This window comes from Perca flavescens, chromosome 1 (assembly GCF_004354835.1).
Source record: "Perca flavescens isolate YP-PL-M2 chromosome 1, PFLA_1.0, whole genome shotgun sequence".
Lineage (NCBI taxonomy): Eukaryota > Metazoa > Chordata > Actinopteri > Perciformes > Percidae > Perca > Perca flavescens.
Window position 1 is genome coordinate 23546040 of NC_041331.1, and position 26869 is coordinate 23572908.

The 26869-nt window shown below is 38.0% G+C and overlaps 2 protein-coding genes across 5 annotated transcripts in view; one reads left to right on the forward strand and one right to left on the reverse strand.

Annotated features, from left to right (window-relative positions):
• sbf2 (SET binding factor 2) overlaps nt 1-26869 on the reverse strand; it is a 124801-nt gene that overhangs the window by 92622 nt on the left and 5310 nt on the right. For 2 of the 4 annotated variants that reach the window (XM_028578602.1, XM_028578594.1), the window contains exons 2-3: nt 20383-20431; nt 20198-20270 (exon numbers count right to left, since the gene is read on the reverse strand). Coding sequence is in view for 2 of the 4 variants with exons in the window: in XM_028578586.1 (XP_028434387.1) it covers nt 10971-11025 (55 nt within the window). In the remaining 2 variants the exon portion in view is untranslated. Of the gene's footprint in view, nt 1-10970; nt 11144-20197; nt 20271-20382; nt 20432-26869 lie in introns of those variants that run through there. The other 2 variants (XM_028578586.1, XM_028578576.1) reach the window with 1 other exon arrangement.
• adma (adrenomedullin a) lies at nt 14429-16871 on the forward strand. The gene is made up of 4 exons (XM_028578663.1): nt 14429-14536; nt 15114-15216; nt 15359-15484; nt 15674-16871. The coding sequence occupies exons 2-4, from the start codon at nt 15122-15124 to the stop codon at nt 15969-15971; spliced, it is 519 nt and encodes a 172-aa protein (XP_028434464.1). The 5' UTR covers nt 14429-14536; nt 15114-15121; the 3' UTR covers nt 15972-16871.

A 26869-nucleotide genomic window follows, 5' to 3' on the forward strand; every position in this document is an offset into this window, starting at 1 on the left:
AGTTTTCGACATATTACATCCAAATGAGTTGAAAAGCGTCCAGCTGTGCATTGAATGTGGCTACATTCCAATAAAATCTCCATAGATTTAGCTTATAACCTTATTCTAGTATATGTAGCATATTCCAATGTATGGAGTAGGGGTTTAACAATCGATCTGGATCAATATATATCGATTAAAAAGATCCACAATCCAATATTATTGATGCAAAGTGGAAATATTGATGCATATCATCTGTAAGATTCCCCTTTATTTTAGAATCCCACATTATATTTATCCTTTTTTAATTAAAAATGTTTTTTATTTAAATGCTTGGAAGAGATGACAAATCATAATTTAGTTAGCAGTGTGTTATATTGGCATATGATATTGTCTCGTATCAATCGCAGGTTCCTGAATTAAAATCGTACCTTGACAGACTAAGATTTCAGCAAATATTGTATCGTTGTCCAAAGAATCAATATAATATCGTACCGTGATAAAACTTGTGATTTACACCCCTAGTAAAACCCCTCAATTTGTCTGATTGTCATAATCACTTCAGTCCCTCACCCTGTTGTGTAGCTTTAGGGCAGACCTGTTCCAAACTCAAAAATTAAAACTACATCAAAAATGACATATCAAAGCCAAAGGGTGACCATCATCAGGAAACTAAACTGTTCTGGATGTTCTGTGTGGGTGATATGCAAAGGAATTGGCTGTGGTGCTGTTTGAAAGGCAAAAGAGTATCAGAGATTAGCAAACTAATGATGTCATGAATATCAAATTCAGGAAGCTTTCCAGCCTCCAAAGACAGCTGCAGGGCAGGAAAAATATGTAAAAAGATAGACACTTCCTTCAGGTCATGTACAGGTGAAAAAGTTGGAAGAAAAGAAACATTTCAGCCAGGAGTAGAGCTTAAAAAAAAAAAAGTAATACACAGCATAAGGTTTCTCCCCTTTTCTGATGGGCATACATGTGCAGAACTGTGTTCCATAGAGAATAATCCATCAGGATGTCATGATCAACTTTAATAAATTCAAACAAACTAATCAATTATCTATTCATCACTTGCGCTTTCCCTCAGCTCAAGAAAAATAAAAGAGGTGCTGCAGTCACTTGGTTGAAACCTTCAGCCTTCTCCCAGTTACCTGCAACTGTGCTTTGATAATTGATGATGGCTAACAGTTCAGTTCATCTAAAAAAAATGACTCTTCCCTTCTTTCCAGCAAACAATTGGATGCATTTCATTTTACAGCCCCTGTTTACATCTGTGGATTTACTTATGTTATTCCTATTCAGACTAGTCCGAGTTCAAAACAATGTCGGTGTTCACCACTTGACATTACCTGGCACATATTGTGGAATTTGTTCTGCATGTCTGTATGATAAATGGTGCTAAAAAATAATAAAAAAGATGTATCCCAAAAACAATGGGTCTGTGTTCAACACGTCCAGGCTGAGTTCATTTTAGTTCAACTCTTAATCAGTTTTAAAGATATAGATATTGCAGTCATTACGTCTCATCAGATTAAGGAAATGGTTTCAGAGACAGGGATGACCTAATGTTTTACAGTACTTTTTTTCCCCAAACTGTATTCCACCAACCTACTCCATCTGTCACATTTTATTTCCTCTTAAAATATTATGACTACAATGTTTCCTGACATGAACTTTAGCATAATTTGAATAACCACAGAAATCACAAAGCTCTGATAGTCTGACACCTTATCAACAGACAGAGTAGTGCAAGTGTAGCCAGTGGAGTTTCCCTACATATCAGTTTTATACTCTAGAAAAGAGAGGAAGGAACTCCTCCATTGTGGTCAGGATGCCTCTCACTACAAAGTCTGAATCGAAAACGAGAAGCTGCCAAATGGAGTTCTAAAGAAAACAATCAATGGAGGCAGAAAATCCAAGATGTAAAATAGAAACTAAACAATTCCCTCAGTAACATTAACGTGACACATTTGTTGACCACAAGCAGCCTGGTGCTACAACAATACAAGGGCTGATATTTGATGTTAACGGCTGACTGAAGCGTGAGGATAAGAAGTAAGGAGGAGAGCCTTTTTTCCTGATAAATCCCTTTAAGTCACGTCAGGGTCAAAAAGACAGATGTATAATGTGAAAGTGGAAGTGAATCTTTTTCAACAGAAAACTTTTTCACTAATTAAATACCGGAGTAGTCATGCAGAGGCTGTTATGTGAAAAATCCGCCTATTGCAGTATTGGCAACAGGTATATATTATGCAAGTAAAACCAATGAGTCACAAAAAGTTTCACCATTTTGCTTTTAAAATCATAGATTGTTTCAATTGTGTTTGTATGTTCTTTATGTGTAAAAATATAAAAAAAACAATAAAAAATGTATCATAAAAAAGAAATCAGATTGTTTTACTATACTGTAATTTCAGAGTACATAGTAATAATGGTAGATATTTATGTACAAGTCTGGAATCCTGAGGTAATCTCTGTACTTTAAAATCATCTTATAAACTATCAATTGCCAGCAAGGTTATTATAGTTTTGCATTTTTTCATTAGTTTTATTTCGTTTTGACTGTTTCTTTTCAAATTCAGTTTAGTTTTAATTAGTTTTTAAAGCGGGTTTGCTAGTTTACTTGAAAATGCTTAGTTTTAGTTTAGTTTTTATTAGTTTTAGTGTTAGTTTTAGTCTTTTTTTGTAATATGGGTTATTTGTTGTGGGATTCAAAAAGGTCCGAAAAAGTATTGTGTAATAATAACTCAAATAACAATACATCATACAATTTTAGAAATATGTATTCACAATGTATTCAACAATAACACCAGTACATAAAATGTAGCCTACATATGGTCATAAATATGTAAACAGTCTACACACAACGCTGCAGTAAGTACAAAATGTGTAAGTGACGTGTGCCAGGAAAAAAACCTAAACAGCCAACAGACTAAAGAAGACATACATGAAGAGGTGTTTTGAACTTTGGTTCGAGTAAAGTGGCGAACTTTTTGAAGTCAATCGACTCACCGTTGTGTAGACCTGTTGTGCATGAACACGTTCATATTTTGGGCGAACATGAACTGAGCATACTGTATTACTGCCTGATGAACTCGTTCATTCTGGTGTCTGTGAACGGCACGATGTCTCAGTTTAACTTCGTTCAATAAGGTGCCAGATTTCTATAGAGCCTTCCAGGTGAAAACCCGGCTAAAACACACCGTAAACAGGCCTTAATATGTAGCGGGAAAAAACACCCAATCTGGCAACACCAGCCACCAGTGTCGCACCGCCGCATGCATCATCAAAACAAAAAGCAGCATGGCCCTGGACCCATACATCCATGCCCTGTACCGGGGTTTAGCTTCTGTTTCGGGGAAAGGGGGTTTTGCATTCTCCTTTACCTTGTTAAGGTAAGCTAGATTAGCCTCCTTGTGCGCGCTTCTCAAATGTACTTTCAAATTTCCCTTTAATAAATTGTCCACATATTTTACCACCTTCCACTGCAAGGCACTTGCTTGTCATAATCAAATAGGACTTTGCCGCTTTCTTCCGACTTTCTTTTTTATTTCAGTTAACGACAATGTTTTTTCTAGGGCTGTCCTAGACTAAAGAAATTCTTAGTCGACTAACACTTATAGCATTTTGTCGACTAATCAATTAATTGACAGAGCTGTGCGCTTTGAGAGGTGGTTAAGACTAGAAAAGCACAATATAAATGTAGTTAATTAACCATCTGTAAAACTGAATTTCTCCACAATTAATCCTGCAAAAGCACCACTTTAAATCTTGTGTTTACCATAAATGCGCTCAGAAGTTTCTTGGAAATGAGTAATTAAGCATGAATGAGCATAAAAAATGACTAATCGACTAAAGAAATCTTAGTCGACTAAGACCAAAACGACCGATTAGTCGACTAATCGACTAAGAGGTGGCAGCCCTAGTTTTTTCCCCACCTACTTTTCGTTATTTTGTCCATTTTCGTTAACGATTATAACCTTGATTGCCAGCAACTTTGCATTGAAATCTCAACTGTGTTACAATCACCACAATGTGTAAGCAATAAATTCAAGATTAAATATAGAATGGATGATGAAAACATATACATTGCTTTGTGAATTATAGATTTCAAGTACAGCTATTAATCTTAATCTACAAACAAACCACAATTTCAACATGTGTTTATGTTACAAACTAGAATCTAATGATTTAGAAATCCACCCACAACACATGGCAGCAATTCAAGATCTGGCATCTACAACAATAAATCAACATCTCCAGCTGTTGGAAGGGCCAGTCTCTAAAGGCAGTGTATGCAAAATAAACAACATTTACTTTATGGCATTATTTAGCCAAATGTAGTACTTACTAAGTTAACAGACAGTGTTTAGCCATGACCTTAGCATAAATAAACAGCTGTCAAATATAATCTTGGACTGATTATCAGGCGTTATTGCTTCTTGATACAGGTCCCAGGCAACTTCCTAAACAACATTCTGATCTTGTGAACACTTTCTGGCTTAAATCAAGCTTAAGTTATGAGAAATAAACCAACACAAGCTTGAAAAACACTTTAACACTTTAACTTAGCAAAAATAGTCTAATGACAGAGTTAATGTAAGCATACAAGTCTAGGAAAACGACGACACACAAATCACAGAAACACCAACAATGCTATTTTCATAGTATTATCAACCCAATGCAATAAGTAAGCAAAAATAGCAGACAGAATTATGAACCCCTCAGAGGTTCAACTTTAAATGATGATTTTGTTGTTTAAGAAAGGGGTATTTTTTTTGCCAAAGAACTTTTCTTGTAGTTGTGATAAGAGAGCCAGTACAAAAACAAACAAACACTCTTTGAGAAGTGTCAGAAAGTCAATTCATGAAGGTTTCAGAGGATAAAACCTAGCATTGAGTTGGTAGAACTATTACAATAATGCTTGAAAGGCATTTATGCATTTAATCTGATGAAGACATTACTTGCTTGCATGTCTACAGATAGACATCTTATGACAATATCACACAGCCAAAATATAGCTGCAGATGGAAGTACTATTTTGCAGAATTGTGCTACGTTACATAAGCCGTTCCCCAGTCCAGATCAGAAATTCCAGACCAAAATGTCACACAGGGTAGAGATTGGCCACTGTGTCCAAAAGCAGTTTGATTCAATAAAGAGTGAATATATCCATCCCAAAAACTGTTTTTAGAAAAGCAGCTGGGCAAATTCCTCTTTTTCCCTTCGCAAATTACAATTTATGGTGAACAGCACGCCAGACAGTATATAACCCCTTGCCAATAAAAAGGAACAGCATCCTACTGCAAAAGGAAAATACAGAATACAATGCAGGTTCAATACAGACTGCATCCATCTAAACCTGCGTTTTCAAAAATATTCATAAAAATAATTCCAAGGTTTGTGGCTCATGACATTGCCCCCCAGAGAAGCAGACTCTGGTCAAATATCTAACGGAGGAATCGGCCTCTCAGGTCCTGTTCTTTTTAAATCATAATCCCCACCGCATATTCATTTTCACATATATTAACCACTAAAATGACAAACCGCATCCTTACAATAGATTTTAAAGGTCAACAATAAGCTATTTAGAAGTTGCCCTACATTCACTTTTCACGCCCCCGTTTATTTTATGTCACCTCGGTCTATTAAACCAAGCACACAAGTGTTCTTGCTGAATACACATATTGTGAATTATATTCATTCTCAAGGGGGAAAAGTCTTTGGAAAGAAAACACCAATATAAGCAAGTCCAACATGGCATCATGACTTTGCGTAAAAATACACGCCACTTTCATAAAGCAAAATGGCGTGTTATTGTACGCATTTTCAGCTATCCACGTGTATGCCTACACTGTATACAGCTGATGTAAACATACCCACCATGTGGCCTCGCCACGTTGCGTGTTATCGTGAGAACAACATCACACGGCTGTAAAAAAAATAAATAAATAAATGGTTGGGTTTAGGAAAAGAACACAGGGAAAGGCTGTAGTAACAAACAGTGACAAAAACACCGAAAATAACAAAAATATGATTAGGAACACAATAAATGGTTGGGTTTAGGAAAGAAACATTGGGTAAGGCTTATTAAAACAAAAAATTACAAAAATTACCAACCTGCCTCCTTACTCAATCCGCTGTTACTTTATACTACTCGCTACGGCGGAAATTGACTCGCAATGTAGGTCAATGGCGGCCGCTTTGCGTTGATATACACGCAAAAATGCGATTATGAGTCTTGATAACACGCAAAAACGGAATTCAAATTGGCGTGACATACATACGCCAATTCATGAGATCAGTCTGGCAAGTCAATGAAACTGGGTCATGCAATTGCAAGGTAATAAACAGTACTTTGTTTCTTTGCTATACGTTTTACTTTTAGTACCATCTTTACGATACATTACTGCAACTTCAAGCCCAAGCGTTATCACCACTAATTCTGTACACTGTTACTTCCACACACCAAGTTTGTCCTACTTTAAAAGCAATGCTTTCTGTTTATTGCAAAGGTCATTATTTTTTTCCTATACACGTCTAACTTCGTATACAACATTGTCTGCCACAGAGGGTTAACGATTAAAATTGGAGTTCATTAAATCGGTATAGTTTCTAAATCTACAGGGACTGATTTGCTTTTTACAGTGTAATTTTGATTCATTGCAAATTGGAACTAGGCCTTTTCCTCAAGAGATCAACAGATCCATAGTAATCTAATATTGAGATTTAGGTCAGGCCGGTGGAGTAAAAGCCCGCGCAGTGCAGGAAGCTTGGTAATGACCCAGGTAGGGATCCCTGGTTTGAATTAACGAGCAAAGTGGACGGGAAAGATTGCTTGTCTAGATCAGGGGTCTTCAATGTTTTTTAAGCCAAGGACCCCTTATCTGAGAGAGGGATGGAGCAGGTACCCCCTACTGCATATTTTATAAAATTAAGTTATCATATTTTACCTGGCCAACAATAGAAGCCTAAAGCCTTTATACATACCTTTTTAGTGCATAGCAAACTAAAATAATTGTTGGTATGATTTTATAAATCATGTTTTCATGTTAAAATACATGTGACAGTGACTCCTTAGGATTAACTGTATCTGTGGCTCTTAGTGACCACCTTACCTATGGGCCAGTAAGCCTATTATTAATGTTTTTTTTTTTTTCACAAACCGGCAGATTTATATTTGCTAATAATATGTTCCATTTATGTTAAGACATTTACATTTTTGAAAAAAATCTTTCAAAAGTTGCAAAGGAACTCCCTTCATTTATTTTGCCAGATGATGGTCTAGTACCAAAACGTTGCCTACTATTACATTTATATTTTGCAAGTTAGACAGTGTGCAGGAGTTTCTTCGCAACTTTTGACCTACTCATCCCCCTCTGACGCACCTGTCTCACGTTGTAGATGTGCAAAGTATATTTCTGGACTGAAAAAAATTTGGCGGCCCCCCTGCAGTAACTCTTAGGACCCCCTAGGGTCCTAGACCCCTGTTGAAGATCTCTGGCCTAGATGACCTACTGCATGTTACTGTGAGCAGACTGGTTTCTATAATGTTAAGTGCCCACTACAGGACTTAAGCCCTGATTTTCCGCTTGCAGACAGTTTTTGGAGCTCCCCGACAAAAGCACCATATACTGTAGGAGGCATATATCGGCATTGGCTCGGCGCTCGCGTGCACATGCTCGAGCGTAATGTGTGAACTGTTCAAAAACGAGCGAGAGGCTCGCTGGTGCCTTGCAGACACATTCCAGATATTTAGCAGGCTAAATATCTGGAGCTATCAGGGACTCTGTCTGGGAGCTACAGCCAATGAGAGTGTAAGACATGGGCTGAAGGGAAACCAGGGGGAGGGGTCGTCTGTACTTTACTCTATGTGTTACATTTGTAAAGTTGTTGTTGCACGTACAGGCTGTAATTAGCAAAGATGTGTGGACTGGAAAAAGGCTATTTGGTAAGCATGTGTGCCAACGACAACACCCCCTAAAAGTGTTGGCTTGTATCTCAGTCCCTCCAGGATTTCACAGCCTTTTTTTTTTTTTTTTTTTAAGATTGTTGCGACCCAAAATGCCCGATTTTGCGGGAGCTTTTGTAAAAAAATTGCGATAAAAGTTGTGATGTATTTTTGTTGCAATGAAGTTGCGAGAGACAGTGAAAGTTGCAAAAAAAGTTGTGATTTTCTTTTTTTGGTAAAGTTCTTTAAAAATAAAAAGGAAACTTGTTTCGGGGAGAATAAAATTACTCTGGGCTGAGTTTTCCTAGTAACCTTACCAAAAAAGATCAGGATGCTGCAAATGTTGGTATAATATGAAAGTGGCTGGTGGATTTAAGACTAAAAATAATTTATTGAATGAATCAAATTTGAACATATGTGTTAGTGGCTTGTTGACCTTTACATTGTTAGTTAATTTCCTAAACTGGCCTGGCCTGGGACACACATTTATACGGTTTGATAAAGTACTAATTGGACTTACAATTTAGGTCATCCTGTACGTCTCATCTCCAGTTTTTCCTGCATACACCGTGTGTGTTTGTGTTTGTGTGTGTGTGCGTGCGTGCATCAGTCGCGGGGGGAACTGAGCAGCAGCCCCGCCCACTGCAGAGAGCCGACAGGATTGAAACAGCAGCGGCTTTCAGCGATTTTAGAGTGAAAAAAATGTTACAGCGTACATTGATGTTAAAATGTATACAGGTTGGCAGGACGGTCTGAAATGTTTTGCACGGTTTTTCGCTGTTCGAGTGTCTTCATATCTTTTTTTATTATTATTATTATTATTATTATTATTATTATTATTATTATTTTTATTAGTCTCGTCTTCATATCAGAAACAAGGAAATGAATTTGGCGACGTGCACGTTACGTCAACCCGCTCTCACTCCTGCTTGGTCAGTGGCTCTAAGAGTCATTTAAGTCTGGCACGTGGGACAGCTGGGATTGGTTGAAGTTGCAGGAAACTCCTTATTGGTCAAATTTGCGGAAAGTTGCGGTGATTGGTCAAAATTGCAAGTCGCACCAGATTCACGGTGATTGCTGAATTTGTGTGAATTGTTGCGATCGCAACATCGCAAAATCCTGGAGGATCTGGCAGACATCCAAAAATCCTGTCTCGCGTATGCTATTATGTCATGTCCCATGTCATTTTCCATGTGTGTTTCTGTGACAAAAACAACGTAGTTTGGAGACTAGACTTGAGCCCATGTTGCCGGTCAGTCAGGTATTGTGGGAACAAGACAAAAAGACAGCAAGTTGTGTAGTGTGAGTAGTACAGCGGGACTGGAAACTTTGAAAGTCTTGTAGTGGGAACTTAGCTTAAGTCAACTTCACTGGGCAAAGTCTCTGAATAGTTAGAGAAATAAACTTGTCATTTTATTTTCCTCTGTATTTCAAATCTAAGACATTTTCATTTTACAGTTCTGAGAAAAATCACTCCCACTCACAAATTTTCTGCAGAGCTCTAACCCAAAACAATTGATACGCTACATTACGCTCAGGCAAAACATCATAAAGGCAGACAAATACAATTCAATAAGGAGTGGTGTCCTCCAGACTTACATGTGGATGAGACATAAGCCTGCCACAGCGCCCTAATCAACCGCAATCTGAGATGGCAGACTTGTATTGCTTGCTCTCTCAATTATCAACTTCATCACTATACTCAGTAGCGGCCAGTGGAGAATAAACTAAACGACTGGTCCCTGTGTCTTCTTGAGACTGTCTGAATGTAAATCCTTTATCTGGTGATGCCAGGAACATTTTATCCCTGGAGAACAAAAAAATGCATTTGTCAGTTGGCGCTGGGATGCACAGAGCTGATGAAAGACACTGGTTACCTATTGTGCATAGCAAGTTATCGTGATTAAGAGGATTCAGATGTTCTGGCTCCTATTTGACACACATGGTGTTGGATGGATGACACTGAAAGAGGACAGGATCTTTAATTTGCTCACTTATGGCAGATTAAGTTAATATTTTTTACTTTCTCCAGGCTCCTCACTGTGCAATGGTTATTATTGGATCCTCACCCGCAAATGAGAGGTTTGAAGTATTTACAAAGAGCCATTAATCATTTTGGAATGTGGAAAAGTTAGAAAGCTGAGGACTCAACATCTGCGCAATGAAAAAGGGGTTTTATCTACATATCTAGTTATGATAAGAAATGTGTGCAAAGCTGTTCCTTGGATGAAGAGAATGTGAGGCTGGACCTGAGGCATAACATGTGAGAGAAGGCATGGGGAGCTCCCAGTGCAGAACAGTGGAGAGGGAGGAGAGGGAAAAGAGGGAAGATAATCTGGCTGAGCACAAGGACTGCCTTTCCTCGCAGCTGTATAACGTTACGCCCATCACGAAAAAATTGAGCACACTTCCGGCAAAAACAAATATAATACTACAAATCATTCACAGGTGCGGCTGCAACGGGTATAAGGTATAAATAGACCCCAAACAGAGTGCAGGATAGGGTAGCAACAAGACCACCGCTACCAATATCACGAAAAAAAATGCAAACATTGGCTACCAATACCAATCCTGACCTCGCTTGTGTCAGCAAAACAAATAGGATCGAGGAGTCGTAGTATTTAGTTTTAAATTATCTTTTGTGAAAATTATTCAGCGAGTGTGTACCATTAGTTGGCAGTGAAACCAACCCACAGACCTGGAGCACGACCAACAGGGACAGGATGTGACAGATTTTGAATCCATGAAAAGTTTCGATTGATCCATTTTAAATATTGCAATCTGTCGTGTGTAAACATCTGGTGACTTCCCATCAGATGTGTGCTTTATCTGTAAACATGCCCGCCGGATGATATTCACTATCTGGCCGGGTTATAAAAAGAAAAAAAACGTGTTGCCAGTCTCGCCTAATAGCTGTGTGGCTAAGCTAAGCGCAAAGCTATCTAGCATCAACATCATTACACACACACCGACTGACGGCCTGGACACAAACCTCAGCCCCGCGTTTCAATCTGCGAGCCGCCCCGCCGCCAAAACTTACCGGCTTTCTCCTGATCGTATCCCACGACAATAAAATAGTCAGCAAATCTAGCCATGTCTGCTGCCTTTCCCAAGATATACCAACACAATTCAGCATTTTTCCTGCTTCCAAAGAACAGCCATGTTTGACAGGAGTGTCACTGCGCTTGCGTGTAGGGGCGGGAGACATCCATGGGCGTGGGCCTTTAAGTTTACAAATACAGCACTGTGTCCCAACATGGGCTCTTTTTGGCTCTAAAGCACGGGGTCCCTATTCTTTTTTTACACCAGGGACAATTACCGCACCAAAATAAAACTATATTTTACTGTAACTGTGGTAAATATATTGATATCAATAGTGGGAAACGTGAAATCATAACAATGATTACTGCCTGGTTAATGCAATAGAAGATAAATTACAACATGTCTTGATTTGCTGGATACTCCCTGGGAGCTAAAACTCCTATTAGAAAAAAAGCTGCTTCAAAGTATTGTCAAGGAGGACTGTAAAATACTCACAGAAAAGCTAGATAAATGTAAGAAATAACATCGAAAAGCAACTTTGAAAGCGTAATGTAGAATATTTGCATCAGTGTTGTATTCAGCAGGTTAAATAATAATATGCTATTCTCCATCTTCCTTTTCAGTATGATCAGTTTGATTTATCATTAAGGATTTAGGGAGAGGGACACTTCAGTATGAAGATTTTCCTCCTCAACTTTAACTGCAAATCAACCATTAGTCAAGTATGCCACCAGTACAATAAAACTAAAAACATCCTCTTAATATGACAAAGCTGCTCCAAATGCAACATAATAATGATCAGATTTCTTTTTTTCAAGGGACTTGTGTGCTTTTATGTACCCAATAATATATTCATAATGTTTCACATAATTCTGTGGTGAATGCTACAAAAGAATACAATATTATTGGTGCTGTCACAGACAATACTTCTTGTTTTAAAGTTGCTCTAATAAGATGAACATGCTTGTGATTTGACATAGTTTGAGGGGCAGGATTAATCATGTGATAAGAAAAAGAAAAGAAAAATATTGAATATTTATGAAAACAGGAAAAGCTGTCACAGGGAATAGCACATGACAGCCAGTACTATAACATTGCCACTGCATTTTCTCTCACTCTTCGTCTATCTTATCAATCTCTTTCTAATTTGTTGTTTTGTTTGTCTCTCTTTTTTCCCCCCTTTCTTTCCCACTCACCACATTTTGGTTGGCTAGTAAAAGGAAGATGAAGGCAGAAATGGTCAAATAGTTGAACCAGATCCAAAACATGAAACAAAATGCAGACGATGTGTTTTGCATATAGTGTTTATAATTACACAAGAATGATGGGAAAGGTGGCCGGGTTGCTCAGTGGTAGAGCAGGTGCACCTAAACGGAGAGGTTTATGCCTCGACGCGGAGTTCCCTCTCTCTCTCCCCCTTTCTCACCTAGCTGTCCTATTAATTAAAGGCGGAAAAAGCCCCAAAAAAAGAATCTAAAAAAAGAATGATCGGAAAGTAGGTGACACAAATTACTAGGCTCATTATTAAAATGATTATGAATCATCTGTCAAATATGTAGCTTGGGCCTGACACCCTTTTTTTCCTGGAATTAGTTGCTCAATTTTACTGCCACACGTGCTTGCTCATACGAGAAAAAAAACTGTCAGTCATCCTACGACAGCAACTACATGGAAGACAAGCAAAACTATTTCTATAAAAGGAGCCAAATAGCAACAGCAGAATGTTATTGGCATGATTGCACAATCTCCTGTTGTAAACTAGGGGGATTACTTATCTGCCGGAGGCAATTATCATTACAAAGTGCTTACAAAACATTTGCTGGTTTACAGCACATGTGTTTGACATTTTTGTTTTCTTTGAGTTGGGTCGCATGAGATATAAATACACTCAGGAAGGTTCTTTGTCAGGGACTAAAAACAATAAGATATGAATTATAGGATGCTGAAATGCTAGAGTGGAATGTCGAGTGTTTGTAAAATGGTGTTGAAAAAAATCCAAGGGACTGGTTATCCCCTTCATCGAAACTGAAACAAAAATCAAAACTGAAAGCATTACTTAGACCCACTCTACAAAATTAATTTTCACCATACCTCATGGAAATTTCAGCAGTGGAACTTCTAAACTGATAAAACCAAATGGTTTTTCTCTGGTCTTTGCAGCATTTCATACACTGATTGTAAGGGCGTATGGTTTCAATCTTTTTGGCATCACATACTCAGTGTTTCTGAGGTATAGATGAGCTCTTCATAACAAAATGCTCATCTCAGACACAGACATAGATCTACACTAGCTGTCAGTGAGATAAAGGCTGTGATAAACAAAAAAATGTAACCTCCTTAAATTGTCATTTGTGATATTTTCTGTGCATGTGTCTCCCTGGGGGCTTATTATCCACATCTGCCTCATGAACCCCACTCGGTGGCTCTCCCATTATCATCTAATATAGTCTTGTGTATGCATTCCTAAGGCAAAAAGTGAAGTCATATTATTTATAATGTATTACAGTAACAAATCCACAGAACTATTTAAAACAAATGTCTAAGGCAATATTGTTCATACATCATAACTTGTTGTTCAAGTTCTTTTTCTGACTCTAGATTTATTTTTAGATAAATTTTAAAATTCCAGTTCGCATTTATCCAAATATCAAAATAAAAGTCCGGAGTCAAATATTTGCTTTGTACAAACAAATACAGTGAGTGTATTGTGTTTACAGTGGGGCATACTTACTATGTTTAATCAGTTACTCAATGCTGCTCTTTTCCCAAATCTCAAATTCATCGTCCAGTGTACTTTCATAGCTGACATGAAACTTCACTGTGGGGAGGTCCCTGAAAAGCAGACTGTGGAAACATTCCTTAACATTTATTAGCCACAATTAGCCAATTGGACTGAAAGGAACGTTAACAAAAACTAGAACTAACTGACCTTAAAGTTCAAATATAACTAGATGAATGTTTAAACCTTTTCTTTTGGGATTACTTAGATTTCTAATACCCCCCGCTATAGAAAGCAGTCAGCTGAGACAAACACATTGTACTGGACAGTAAGTTTACATGGGACTTAAATAACTGATGACCATTGATTTGTTGCCATCATATACACATACTTAAATAAAACAAACATTTTATGAGAATTGTAAAACTTTGTTGCTGCATTATTTATACTGAGCTGTAAAAAGCTAATTTTGTTTTCTCATTTGAACAGTAAAGACGGGATACGCTGGCAGCACTGCACTTATTCTAAAACTATTTTCATTTTAAATTTTTGATTATAATTCTTGATCTCTTTACTGTGTTGCGTGTTGTGTACTACGTGAGCAGCAGCACCGCAGAAGTGTACTGGACGGGGTGGGGAAAAGGATGAGACTGTGTGTGTCAGTCAATGAGCCCCTCCCACCTCCTGTATAAAGGCTTCCAGTCTGGTGTGTAGGAGCTATTAGCAGAGTGAAACAGCTGCCTTACAGAGCCAGTGGCAATTTCAAGAAACCTGTGGAGTACTCTTTTACAGCTGACTCTACAAGAAGAGCTTTCTCATCCGACTACAATATCATAGAATTACAGGTATGTGCACTTTCTTTTAAAGAAGATATTGCTGTGAGCTGATGGCTCTATCCTTGATTTTTTGTTTTTTCGGACAGGGCACAAGTGTGGAGACAAGGACAGGTTATCTGTCTGGTTATATAAGCAGTTCAGCTCTTAATGTGTGTGTCTACAAAAGGTGTAAAGCATCTGACAGAGGCAGTACATCATATATTGTTTATTAGTTGCAAATGATTTTGCTTTGTTTTTTAATGAAGTCAGTTGAACAGCACTTTAGTTTTTTGTTTGACTTTTGAGCTGAGCCTATTTTGGACCCCTCATTGGTAGACTGTCCTTTGCGTTATTGGCCAAGGGCCCAAAGCATGGTTGGAGGTTTACTTAACCCAGCAAAATTTGACCTTAGCTTAACTTTTTAAATAAATGAATGATAAGTGCAAATAACTTGGCTTTTGGACTCTTGTGTAAGCATGTGCCAGTGTAGCACTTGTGGAAATACTGTATATGAGTTTTACATGCATTGAGGGACAATAAGAAATTATTGAAGTTAAACTAATAGCATAAATCCATAACTAACAAATGTTTTCTCTACTCTCCACAGGAGTCAAAATGCAATTGATCATCCAGTCCTTCCTCTCTTGCTGTCTTCTGGCGACAGTAGCACACTGTGTGGAACTTGAAGTGAATCCAGAGTTGAAAAAGAGGTGAGTTAACAGACGAGAACTTCATTCAATAATCAAAACGTTTTCATCAGATATAAGACCTGACATTATGTCAAGTCTGTGACAGCTGTGCACTGAATTATCTACCCAAGACTAATGGACTTCTTTTTTCCTCCTCTCGCAGGCTAAGCATATGGCTAAGGAGCAGATTGAGACGGGATCTTGACAGTGCATCAGTAGGGATGACAGCAGAGTCTGAGTACTTTGTCAGACCAGAAGATATCAGGGATACTTTGCTGCCACATTCCAGGTAAGACAGTAACCATGCAATCCTAAAAGTCTATGAACTTCGGCTATTATATCATTTTTAGACATCTAAATGCATTCTTCTTGTCCTAGAAAAGGAATACAAAATGTTAGCTGAGAATAATAAGCCATTAACAACTCAGGAGTGAACAGCATGGATTAATGTCCTCTTCTCTCTCCCTGTGTCCTCCAGCACTGACATCAATATCCGAACCAAGAGGTCTAAAAACTCCGCAAACCAGTCAAGAAGATCAGGGTGTTTACTGGGCACCTGCTCAGTGCACGACCTCGCGCACCGCCTGCACGAGCTCAAAAAGAACAACGAAATTGCCCCTATTCACAAGATTAGTCCGCAGGGATACGGCCGGAGGCGTCGGTCACTTCCAGCGCACAGAGTCACGCTGAGGCTAGAGCAGGGCAGGCTGAGGCCCGTGTGGAGCATAAATGACTCACAAGTTCACAAGCTCGAGGCTCTCCTCAGACGGACATGAACGGGACTTCGCAAGAGGAATTGGGAACACAAGCGAGGGAGTTAGCGTCCTCTCTCTGTTCTAAAATTCTCGAAATGCCTCAGACTTCTGCCAAGTATTTCCCAGCACATTTTTTTCAAGGCATGAGAACTGAGTCAGAGCAAGACTGACTGCACTGAGTTTCTCCAAAGGCTGAGCCTTGCAGCTCAGCGTTGCAGAGCGTGCAAACAACTGCAGCTGGCGTACAGACACTGGATGGCACAGCTGGGAGTGAACTACAGGTGCTGCTCTCTGCTTGGCAGGGGGAAATGAAGAGTGCTAATACCTGGAAAAGTGGACACATCCTCTAGCTTATAGAGGGACCTCTCTTCTAACATTCTGGGACCTTACACATTTCTTCTTCAAGGCCAGGACATTGATAAGTGCCATCCTCTAAGGATGTTACCACCATGTTCCAAACTGTCAGTACTTGTCTGCACTTTTACATTGACTTAAAGTTGAATGAATCATCAGGAAAAGAAATCCTCATCACAATGCCAAACAGGAAGATAGGCTACAGAGCTCTGAAGCTCTCAGTTTATATCAAGTTTTGGACACTGTATAAGGGAAAATGCCTTAGATTCTGTGAGATATGTGCCAGTCCACAATGGATTGAAATATACTTGAAATTGTTTGTACAAAAACATGTGCAATCTATATTTGTTTTTATTGCAGGTATGTGTATATATGAATTCCTTTATTTAAATATTATATAGAGGTTACATTAAAGTACGTATGCAGATAGAACTATTTTTATACAGGAAGAAATATATATATATGGGCATTGTAGCTATTTTTCATTATTCTTTTGCAAACTGTGGTAATAGGATGTGTTTTTATATGTATATTTTATATTTGTAAATGTGTTCTATTTTATTTGTGTCAAAGCAATAACATTATTCAATAAACATTTTGCATTCAAAATCTAGACCTTGTCCAGACCTCCTTTGCTCTTGTAAATTGATAGTGACTATTGAAAGTCTATTGTCTGGAGTGCACTGCTACAGCAAGACACAGAGCACCTGGTCTCTGTTAAGTGATTTCAGGGTCTCATTAGAGCCTCCCCTCCTCTTACCACATTCCCCTGGTTATGTCCCCCCCCCCCCCCACCTAGAAAAAAGACAGGGTGCCAGGCGCATTCCTGCTTGGTTCAGCTCATATTTGTTGGTTCACCCCACAACACAGAGCAGCCCTTAAGCCATCAGAGGAGGCTGAGGCTTTAGCTCCATCTGTATTCAATGGTAGATAGTTGGGACATGAGAAAGCCGATGCGGGGGGTTCCGGTCTTACATTCCTGCGAGAGCATCACAAAAACTGCTCCAACAAAGCACTGATCGTGACCTTCACATTCAAACAGAACCCCCCTAGTGAACAGCACTAAAAGGCTGCAGACCTCTTTACTTGACACATTCTTTAACATTTTTTTGGAAAATTCAGACAACACCACCTAAGACATATACATATATACACATACATATATATATACATATATACACATACATATATATATACATATATACACATACATACATATATACATATATACACATACATACATACACATATATATATATATATATATATATATATATATATATATATATATATATATATATATATATATATATATATATATATATATATATAGAAGATTTCTCTTTTGGCTGTATTCACTTTCTCTCTTTTTATACAGACTCGTCCCACAATGCAAAGGGTACAACTGTCAACATGTGCACTTGCCACTTTGGAAATGTAGTAGTGGAGAAAATTTGGGGTGAACACAGCAAAGAGTGATGGACCAGGAGGACCCACTGAGGATAGGCCAGACTTGGCATTTTATTCTCTAGCTTTGCTCTTTCCCTATTGTAGAAATTCACAGTTTAATTTAAACTTCACATATCATGGATACCGATTTACTACAATAGATCAAATCAGGAATTCACTGAATGGTATAAAGTCAAACTAACTGGATCCTTAGAGTAAGGTATTTATTGCCACTTGTTTGCGGTCCCCTAGCTGTACTCATTATTAGCATTATCAACTTTTCCTGTAAGCACTAACTGGATATTTTTAACAATTCTTAGTAAAAACATACAGCTATAATTGGCTTTTCTAGGAAATATAAAACAAAAGCAGAAACCACCATTCAGTCACATGTATATCTTTCAACATGAGACTGGATGAAATCATGTATGACTTTTGTTGAACCCACAGCTCTTCCTTATTAAAATGACAATCATTAATAATTAGAAATATGTTGGCTGGAGACGGTTTCTGCTTTTGTTTTATATTTCCTAGAAAAGCCAATTACAGCTGTTCAAAACTTTTCAGTGTGATTTGGAGTAGGTTATATAGAAAACATACATTATATACGTATAGACACAAAATGAGGGTTAAAACTGTAATTCTATGTTCTCTATTGCCATCTAGTGAGATTAGATGGGTAAAACTGCAACATTTTGTATATTTGTTTGTCTTTAGGATGATTTATTCAGTTAGATCAGACAGCTGAATTCCAACAAAGTTTTTTTTTAAATAAGAAGCTGGAACAGCGATAGGTGAGAAATTCAAGATTCCTTGAATTATGTTGTTGGGTTACAAGTAAGTTCAGCCTGTCAGCTTAGCAAATAATACACAATTATGAAATCAGGTACATTTTCAAGAATTACCACAAACCCACACATTTCCCACAATGTCTCATAAATATTGAAAACACATTTCAAGTTTATTTTTATCTTACTTAAATACTGTAAGCAAATCATTTTGCATTCGGAGTATAAGCATTTGTTGTAGAAAATGATATGCCTAAAACAGAGAGTTAACAGTGCTTTACTGCTATGTTTGCACAGAACCTTTTCAAAGAAGGGGAATTATACTTTAAAAAAAGCTTACAATTACTTAAATAAAAGATGTGGGGGTGCCTGGGTAGCTCACCTGGTTAAGCGTGCTGGTTATCGCAATGGCCATAAGTTCAATTCCGACCTATGGCCCTATGCTGGATGTCATTCCCCTTTCCTATCTTCAACTGTCCTGTCTAATAAAGGCCTAAATGCCCCAAAAAATATTTAAATAAATAAATGATCAGTCTTCAGTCTTTCTTAAATTGTATTTTTTATCTATTCCTGAAGTATAGCTTATGCCTTAAATAAACCGGCACAATGCACAGTAGTAACCATATGTCAATAACACAAGACCTGCCCCAAAAATTACTGAATGGCACGGGGCCATTAATAAATATTGTAAAGAAACTAAAACAAAGAAAATGTGCCATCTAGTGGCTCATTAAATGTGTTTCTACATTTTGAATAGGAATTAAGTATAGTTTAGTTGTTGGAACACAGCAGTGGAAAAAATAAAAGACTTGGAGCTTAGCATTTAATTTCCGATTTCAGTTTTTTACCATAAGGGTTTTGTGTACCCTTATGGTAAAAAACTGAAATCTGAAATTTAAAAAAAAGAATAGACTGAATGGCTCTAGATCCGGCACACTCAGTGTACTCTAACTATGTGATGGCATCACTGCTTCAGTAAGCCAATCGGCTGGTGACGCCAGCTGATCGATGTATGTCAACTAGTAAAAAAATAATACCCACTTTCCAGGGCTTACTGTATGCTAAGCTCCAAGTCTTTTATTTTTTCCACTGCTGTGTTCCGACAGCTATCGACAGTATTACAGTATTTGGGGACCTGCTCCTTTAAGCAGGATGTTTGGCTAAGATACCAAATGTACTAGGTGTTAATAAGATCACCTATTTACACGGTTTGTGGCACTGCTTATTGACACACTGTAATGGCACTATTGAGTAGAGGAGAGGAAGACAAATGAATAACCAAATTAATAAATCAATCAATAATCAGTCACAGGGCTAAGAGTCCTCTAGAGCCAACTCTTAAAAGTACCCTGATAACCTTATCTGAGAGGATTAGCATCATAATCTCAAACACGGTCAGGTTAAATCAGGGACAGTGGGGCCCCCTCTTGCTTATGGCCACAGCTGTAAATCTGGGCCTTCTGTGTAAGGAGCTCACCCATGCGGTCCTGCAAGACTGCTTATCCTGCTCTGCAAAGGTATCAGAGAAAGTGCTTTGATCTGTCTGTGAGACTCTACCCAGATATTGATGTTACCAGTGATAAAGACAGCTTGGAGTTTTAGTTTCTTTGCATAGTTCACAGAATGAAATGCAATGCAATAATAGAGACGTCTTACTTTTGCCATGACTTGCACTGATGAGGTAGGTCCGGGTGAATGTGCCTTATTAGTCTTACATGAGAGACAATAGCTGAAGAGAGACAGAAGCAGGAGTATTAAGCTTTGTAACAAATTAGTCTGTAGTGAAATCTTTAATATTATTTGTACATTTGTTGCTTTTTTAATCAAAAGGGCTCCCTTACATTGCTGGTATTTCCTGCTTGTTTGCATGCCTTGTCTCCGCAAAATGTCCTGCAAATGAAAAAAACATCCACAGATGACATGATTAATCTCTAAGAAAGAAGAGAGAAAACAGGGAAATAATTGTATTTTATATGTTGACCCATTTTGAACATCTTTCCTACTACATCCATTAATACCACCTTAAAAAGTAGTGCAACAGTGCAAATGACTATGGCTGACTTCTGACTTTGTACAGCTGATGTCCTTGCACTAAGCTGCAGCAATGAAAGAGTTAAGGATGGAGTGATGAGCACTGCAGGGTGGTGGATGAGATATCATATACTCTAGCAACAACAAAGACCCAGCATGACTTAGATGTTTATCTAAGGGGAACTTGTGCACAGTTTATACAAAATTCAGAGACAGTAGCCTGAGGAGGTGAGTGCACTTATTTGACATATTAGTAGTCTTGGACCAGTGATGACCACTGGTAATTGACTAGGGGAGGCAAACATCACTTACAGTATCTTTCTGTCTTTAAATCTTGATTCAAAAAAATAGTTTATAGTTGTATGCAGTTTTGCTATACAGTATGTGAGACTTTGTAACTGGTAACTGGTTTATGTGTATCCAGATAAAAACCCATATATTGGTGCAATAAACTATATCTATATATTTATTAGGGCTGGGCAATATATCGATATATTGATATTGTGATACAAGATTAGATATTGTCTTAGATTTTGATTATCGTAATACGGTATAAGTGTTGTCTTTTCCTGGTTTTAAAGGCTGCATTACAGTAAAGTGATGTCATTTTCTGAACACACCAGACTATTCTAGCTGTTTTATTATTTGCCTTTACCCACTTAGTCATTATATCCACATTACTGATGATTATTTGTCACAAATGTCATTGTGAAAATATTTTGTGAAAGCACCAATAGTCAACCCTACAGTATTGATAGAGGTGTTTTGTCCAAAATATCATATTTGATTTTCTCCATATCGCCCAGCTCTAATATATATATATATATACACACACATACACACACATATATATATATATATATATATATATATATATATATTATTATTATTTTTATGTATTTTTCTTTTTAAGCAGCATTTAAGTCTTTGCTTGGGAAATTATTTGCTTCCTTACTTTCCCTCTCTCAACACTGTCTGTCTGTAATGTAAATGGCTTTATTTTGTGTTGTTGACCTCTCTCTGAGATATGATTTTGACAAAGAGCCAACTTGGGGGCTCAGCCATTAGCAGCAGTGACATGTCTGAGAAAAGACAAAAAAAGACAAGATAAAGACAACAGAATATAGAGAGCTGGGTCTGAGATAGGGCTATGAGTTGTCTGGTAATGGCCTCCTATGGGATTTACACAGTGAATGGGAAATAATAAATGAGGATCCTTATTCTCCTAAGTAACTGTGGAGATGATACATGGTCAGCTACACATTTCCAGTGCATTTAAGCAGACTCACTAACACAAGGGCACACACACCCAAATTTTTACAGCAGCGGGCCGCAGCAGCCTCTTATTTCAATAATGTCTAATGGTGGAAAGCCAAAAAAGAAAAGGGAAAGGTAGTGCTGTGATGGTCAGACTCAAAAGAAAAAAAGGGGTTGTGTTGCTGTGCTGTGTGTTGTTCATTCATTCACCATCCGAACATTCATCCCCCCTCTTCTCAACAAGATTCGGAATTATATTCTCGGAAATATCCAGCATCGACATGACTGCCCCGAGTCTTCTTGAATGACAGCCTAAACACATCCAGACATACCCACGAGAATAGCTAACCAATCGTTGGTAACTAGGTGGAACGAGGGAGAGAATATCACTGCAGTATTGAATAATTGGAGCCCAAACGCAATTTTGTAATTTTCAAAATTTCTGATCCTCTGAATAAAAACTGAAAATAGGAAAAACAGGTTAAAGATCCAATTTTTTAATTTGTCAAGGCAGAAAAAAATGAAAAATTGGATATTTGAACCCATTTTTCTATTTTTCCAAATGTCTGTTTGTGCTTAGAAAATTGAACTGATACACGTTACACGGACCTTAACACTGTATTGTTAAATCTTATGAATTCAAAGCATGTCCTGTAGCTACCATCTAGGGCTGAAACAATTGCTCGAATAATTCGATTACAAAAAATCCTCGACGCAAAATGACTTGCCTCGAAGCGCCATTAAATCAATGTTACCAACGTTGTATGCTGATGGACGGTGTTTCCGCACGGATCATTATTACTGTCGCACACCAGACGCTGCTCAGTCTGCTGCTGGCGACACATGCTAGATCGTAAATAGCGAGGGGCTAAGAGAAGAGACAGGCTGGAGAAAACTACAGAAAGTGTCCAAAGTTTGGAATCAGTTCAAACGTAATTAAAACACAAACTCTGTACAGTGTGTCTACTGCAAAATCGAACTAACTTACCACAATAATAGCACAACGTCAGTGCTTTAGCATCTCAACAGAAAACATTGAGTCTAACTTAATCATCCATTCCACGAAGCGGACCCGACAAAAGTAAATCACAGAGTCGTATGGACGATGAAACTACACCAAACACAACAACTACCAAAAACTAGAGATGGCCCGATATCATTTTTTGCTTCTCGATACCGATTCCGATACCTGAACTTGTGTATCGCCCGATACCGAGTACCAATCCGATACCAGTGTGTCATATATTTTATTATGTTTTAATAGCTGTATACTACTATCCCTGTATGGATGTGATATTATTTCTATCTTTGTGAAACATGAACAAACACAAACCATGAACGCCACAGAACTTTCTTTTATTGTCCACTTTGACAGTCAGTTATAACAGAAAAAGAACATAAATAAACTACTTTAACGTAGATTTTCTTTAGGGCTTTATTACATGGTATTGGATCGGTGCATTAACTCCAGTGCCGCCCGATACTGATACCAGCGTTTTAGGCAGTATACCGATACTGGTATCGGTATCGGAACATCTCTACCAAAAACAAAGACAAGAAAATACGTAGTGGTGACCACGATCTGATCTAAAGAGCTGACGCATTGATCCCTTCGGAAAAACAGCTGATTGTTGCGCACCACTTTCTCTCTCTCTCTCCACGGAGAAACAGCTGATCAACGATCTACTAGCATAAGTGTAACAGAGATGTTTAGCATTGTAATCAAATATATAAATGAAAATAGGTTTAGTATAACTATCAGTCTCAGGTTGAAACTGAAAGTTAAGTTGCACAACTTAATGTAATGTTTATGTATGTTTAATATATGCCTTAGTTTGAGGTTGATATCATTTGAAAAAAAAAATTCTTTAAAAAAAAAATGTAATATGGCACTTTAGTTTTTTGAGATATGATATTGTAAGCAATGTAGGCAATAAAAATTTAGCTTTTTCCGAAAATGTAACCAAAGTATTTTTTTTTTATTATAATTTTTTTTATCCGATTACTTGATTAATCGATGGAATAATTGGTAGAATACTCGATTATTTTAGTAATTGAGTATTCTACCAATTATTCCAAAGTTGCGCTGCAGCCCTACTACCATCCATACAGTACTAGGGGTGGTACGGTTCACAAAATCCACGGTTTGGTTCGTATCACGGTTTTAGGGTAACGGTTTTCGGTTCTGTACGGTTCTTGTTATTTTTTCTTTTAATCTTTAACACTCCAGAAATATACTTCAGCATACGGTATATAGCTTAATTATCCACAATGTAGGATACAGTATTAAATAATTATATAGTTATATCATGTAGCCTAATCATGCACAAACTGAATTTGACTTGACTTTAAGCACATTATTAAGACCATCTCTGAGGAAAGCTAGCTGAGATTTTGATACAGCAAAAGGGAAGACATTGTCGTGATTTCAACCAGCTTTTCATTTATTTGGCAAAAAAAAAGGAGAATGTGTATTGCCATCTACAGGAAATTAATGTGCCTTTTTTTGCACATGAAGATTGAAATATTACAGAATATCAATTGAAATAACTTGCATTTATCAAACTGCCAACTTCAGTGTAGCTCTTACAAAAATGTATCCTTTAAAAGAAAAAGAGAGGAACTCTTACACTGAGGTCACATACGAGGCACCTGACGGGCACAAGGCCACATTGCGCATGCGTTGAACCGTGCGGCACACACACGTTCCGAACCGAGACAAGCGGACCGAACGGTTCGGATGTTTTTTCATTAACCGTACCACCCCTATACTGTACAGTATCAAAATCAGTTGTAGGTTAACTTTATGGGGTCTACTTAACACATCCCTCTAGCCCTCGGACCTGGTGAAATATTAACCTAAGTCTGTCACATCATATGGATACAACTATAAAGATACAATATGCTAAATTTAACGTCTCTTTCACATTGCATGTGACTGACCTATCTGGGTGCGTTTTGAGTTGCCTGATGAAGTTCGACGTTGTTGATCCGGTATTAGGGGTGGTACGGTTCATGAAAAAACATCCGAACCGTTCGGTCCGCTTGTCTTGGTTCGGAACGTGTGTGTGCCGCACGGTTCGACGCAATGTGGCCTCGTGCCTGTCAGGTGCCCCGTATGTGACCTCAGTGTGTGTTTCCCTTTCGCGCGAAAGAAGAGGTGTGAACAAGTTACCAACAAAACGTACAGCGAAAGACCGTGCAAAACATTTCAGGCCGTCATTGCCAACCTGTAAACATTTTAACATCAATGTACGCTGTAACGTTTTTTCACTCGCTGAAGCGGCTGCAGTTTAGATCCTGTCGGGTCTCTGCAGCAGGCGGGGCTGCTCAGTTCTCCCCGCGCGCACACACACACAAACACACACTGTGGATGCAGGAAAAAACGGAGAGGAGACGTATACAGGAGGGCCTGACAGCTACGGTCGTTATAGTGCAATGATAAGTCCAATAAGTACTTTATCAAACCGTATGTGTGTCCCAGCCCAGGATAGGAAATGAACTAACAATGTAAACTGTTTTTATGTTTAACGTATTCTGACTTATTCAAAAGACGGAGCTTTAAGAGTTCCTCTCTTTTTCTTTTAAAGGATACATTTTTGTAAGAGCTACACTGAAGTTGGCAGTTTGATAAATGCAAGTTATTTCAATTGATATTCTGTAATATTTCAATCTTCATGTGCAAAAAAAGGCACATTAAGTTCCTGTAGATGACAATACACAGAGATGGTCTTAATAATGTGCTTAAAGTCAAGTCAAATTCAGTTTGTGCATGATTAGGCTACATGATATAACTATATAATTATTTAATACTGTATCCTACATTGTGGATAATTAAGCTATATACCGTATGCTGAAGTATATTTCTGGAGTGTTAAAGATTAAAAGAAAAAATAACAAGAACCGTACAGAACCGAAAACCGTGACCCTAAAACCGTGATACGAACCGAACCGTGGGTTTTGTGAACCGTACCACCCCTATCCGGTATCATTTATCTTGGTGCCACACACCTTGCATGTAGCTGTTCGCTTACTGCCACTGTTTACGAAGTTATTGAAAGCAAAACTAATGACAAAAGGCACAACTCCGGGAGGACTTGGTGTAGCCATCGTCAATGCATTTATGTATAACGTTACACCTCCGTTGGCGTTACCGGTGTTCGTGCCGAAAACTTCCTCCCTGCAGAATCCCCCCCTTCATGTTTAGCCCAGCTAAATTTAACTGACAAAGGGAGGATAAGGCACCAAAACGACTAATACTAATAGTAATTTAAAGACGTGGTAGCATTGGATCTGGACAGGAAGGATAACTCTGGGAGTTGGAAGGGGTGTGTCGTGATTCTGCTTTCTCACACCACGACACAAGTTCGTGGATCTGAGTGTCGGGATTTCGGTTTCATATTGCATATCGTTACAGCCCTAGTGCACGCTATATGTAAGTGTAAGAGAGTTCTTGTGTGTTTGTCTGAGAGAGATAAATAGAGCAGAAGGCGGCAGGCTGTCTACTCTGCAGGGTTTCACCATCTCAAACTCAAGACTTTTTAAGACCTTTTTAAGACCATTTTAAGACTATCATGAATTAAATTTAAATAAAAGAAATCTGTTTTATGTTTGCAGTACAATCCGAAAGAGACCAATAACACCAAAGCTTAAAATAAGTTGTATGTTGGGCTCATTTGTAGTCGTAATGCAGCAAATTGTATTCGGACTAGCAAAAGAAAGAACTACAACACCACAGAAATACCACAGAAAAGAAATTCTAAAGCGCTGCAGGAGCAGTTCAATGAGCATTAGAGGTAGCGTTACATGTATGTAGGAAAATTAAGACCAGTTTGAAGTACCTAGAACACAATACTTCAGTGGATTTAAGACTTGTTAAAGGTCCAATATGTAATATTTGTACTGTAATAAATCCAAAAATGACACCAATGCCTCATCAGATATTAAGGAAACATGTTAAACTGAAATACTATCTTTTCTGACAACAATGCTAATGTCAGTATTTTTTCTTTTTGAAATTTACATTCCGTGACGGAATTT

Excerpts from the sequence above, each read along its gene's own strand:
- adma (XM_028578663.1), top strand. The coding sequence starts at position 15,122 with ATGCAATTGATCATCCAGTCCTTCCTCTCTTGCTGTCTTCTGGCGACA. Across the intron at positions 15,217-15,358 it reads AATCCAGAGTTGAAAAAGAG|GCTAAGCATATGGCTAAGGA; the intron begins GTGAGTTAACAG and ends CTCCTCTCGCAG. Across the intron at positions 15,485-15,673 it reads ACTTTGCTGCCACATTCCAG|CACTGACATCAATATCCGAA; the intron begins GTAAGACAGTAA and ends TGTGTCCTCCAG.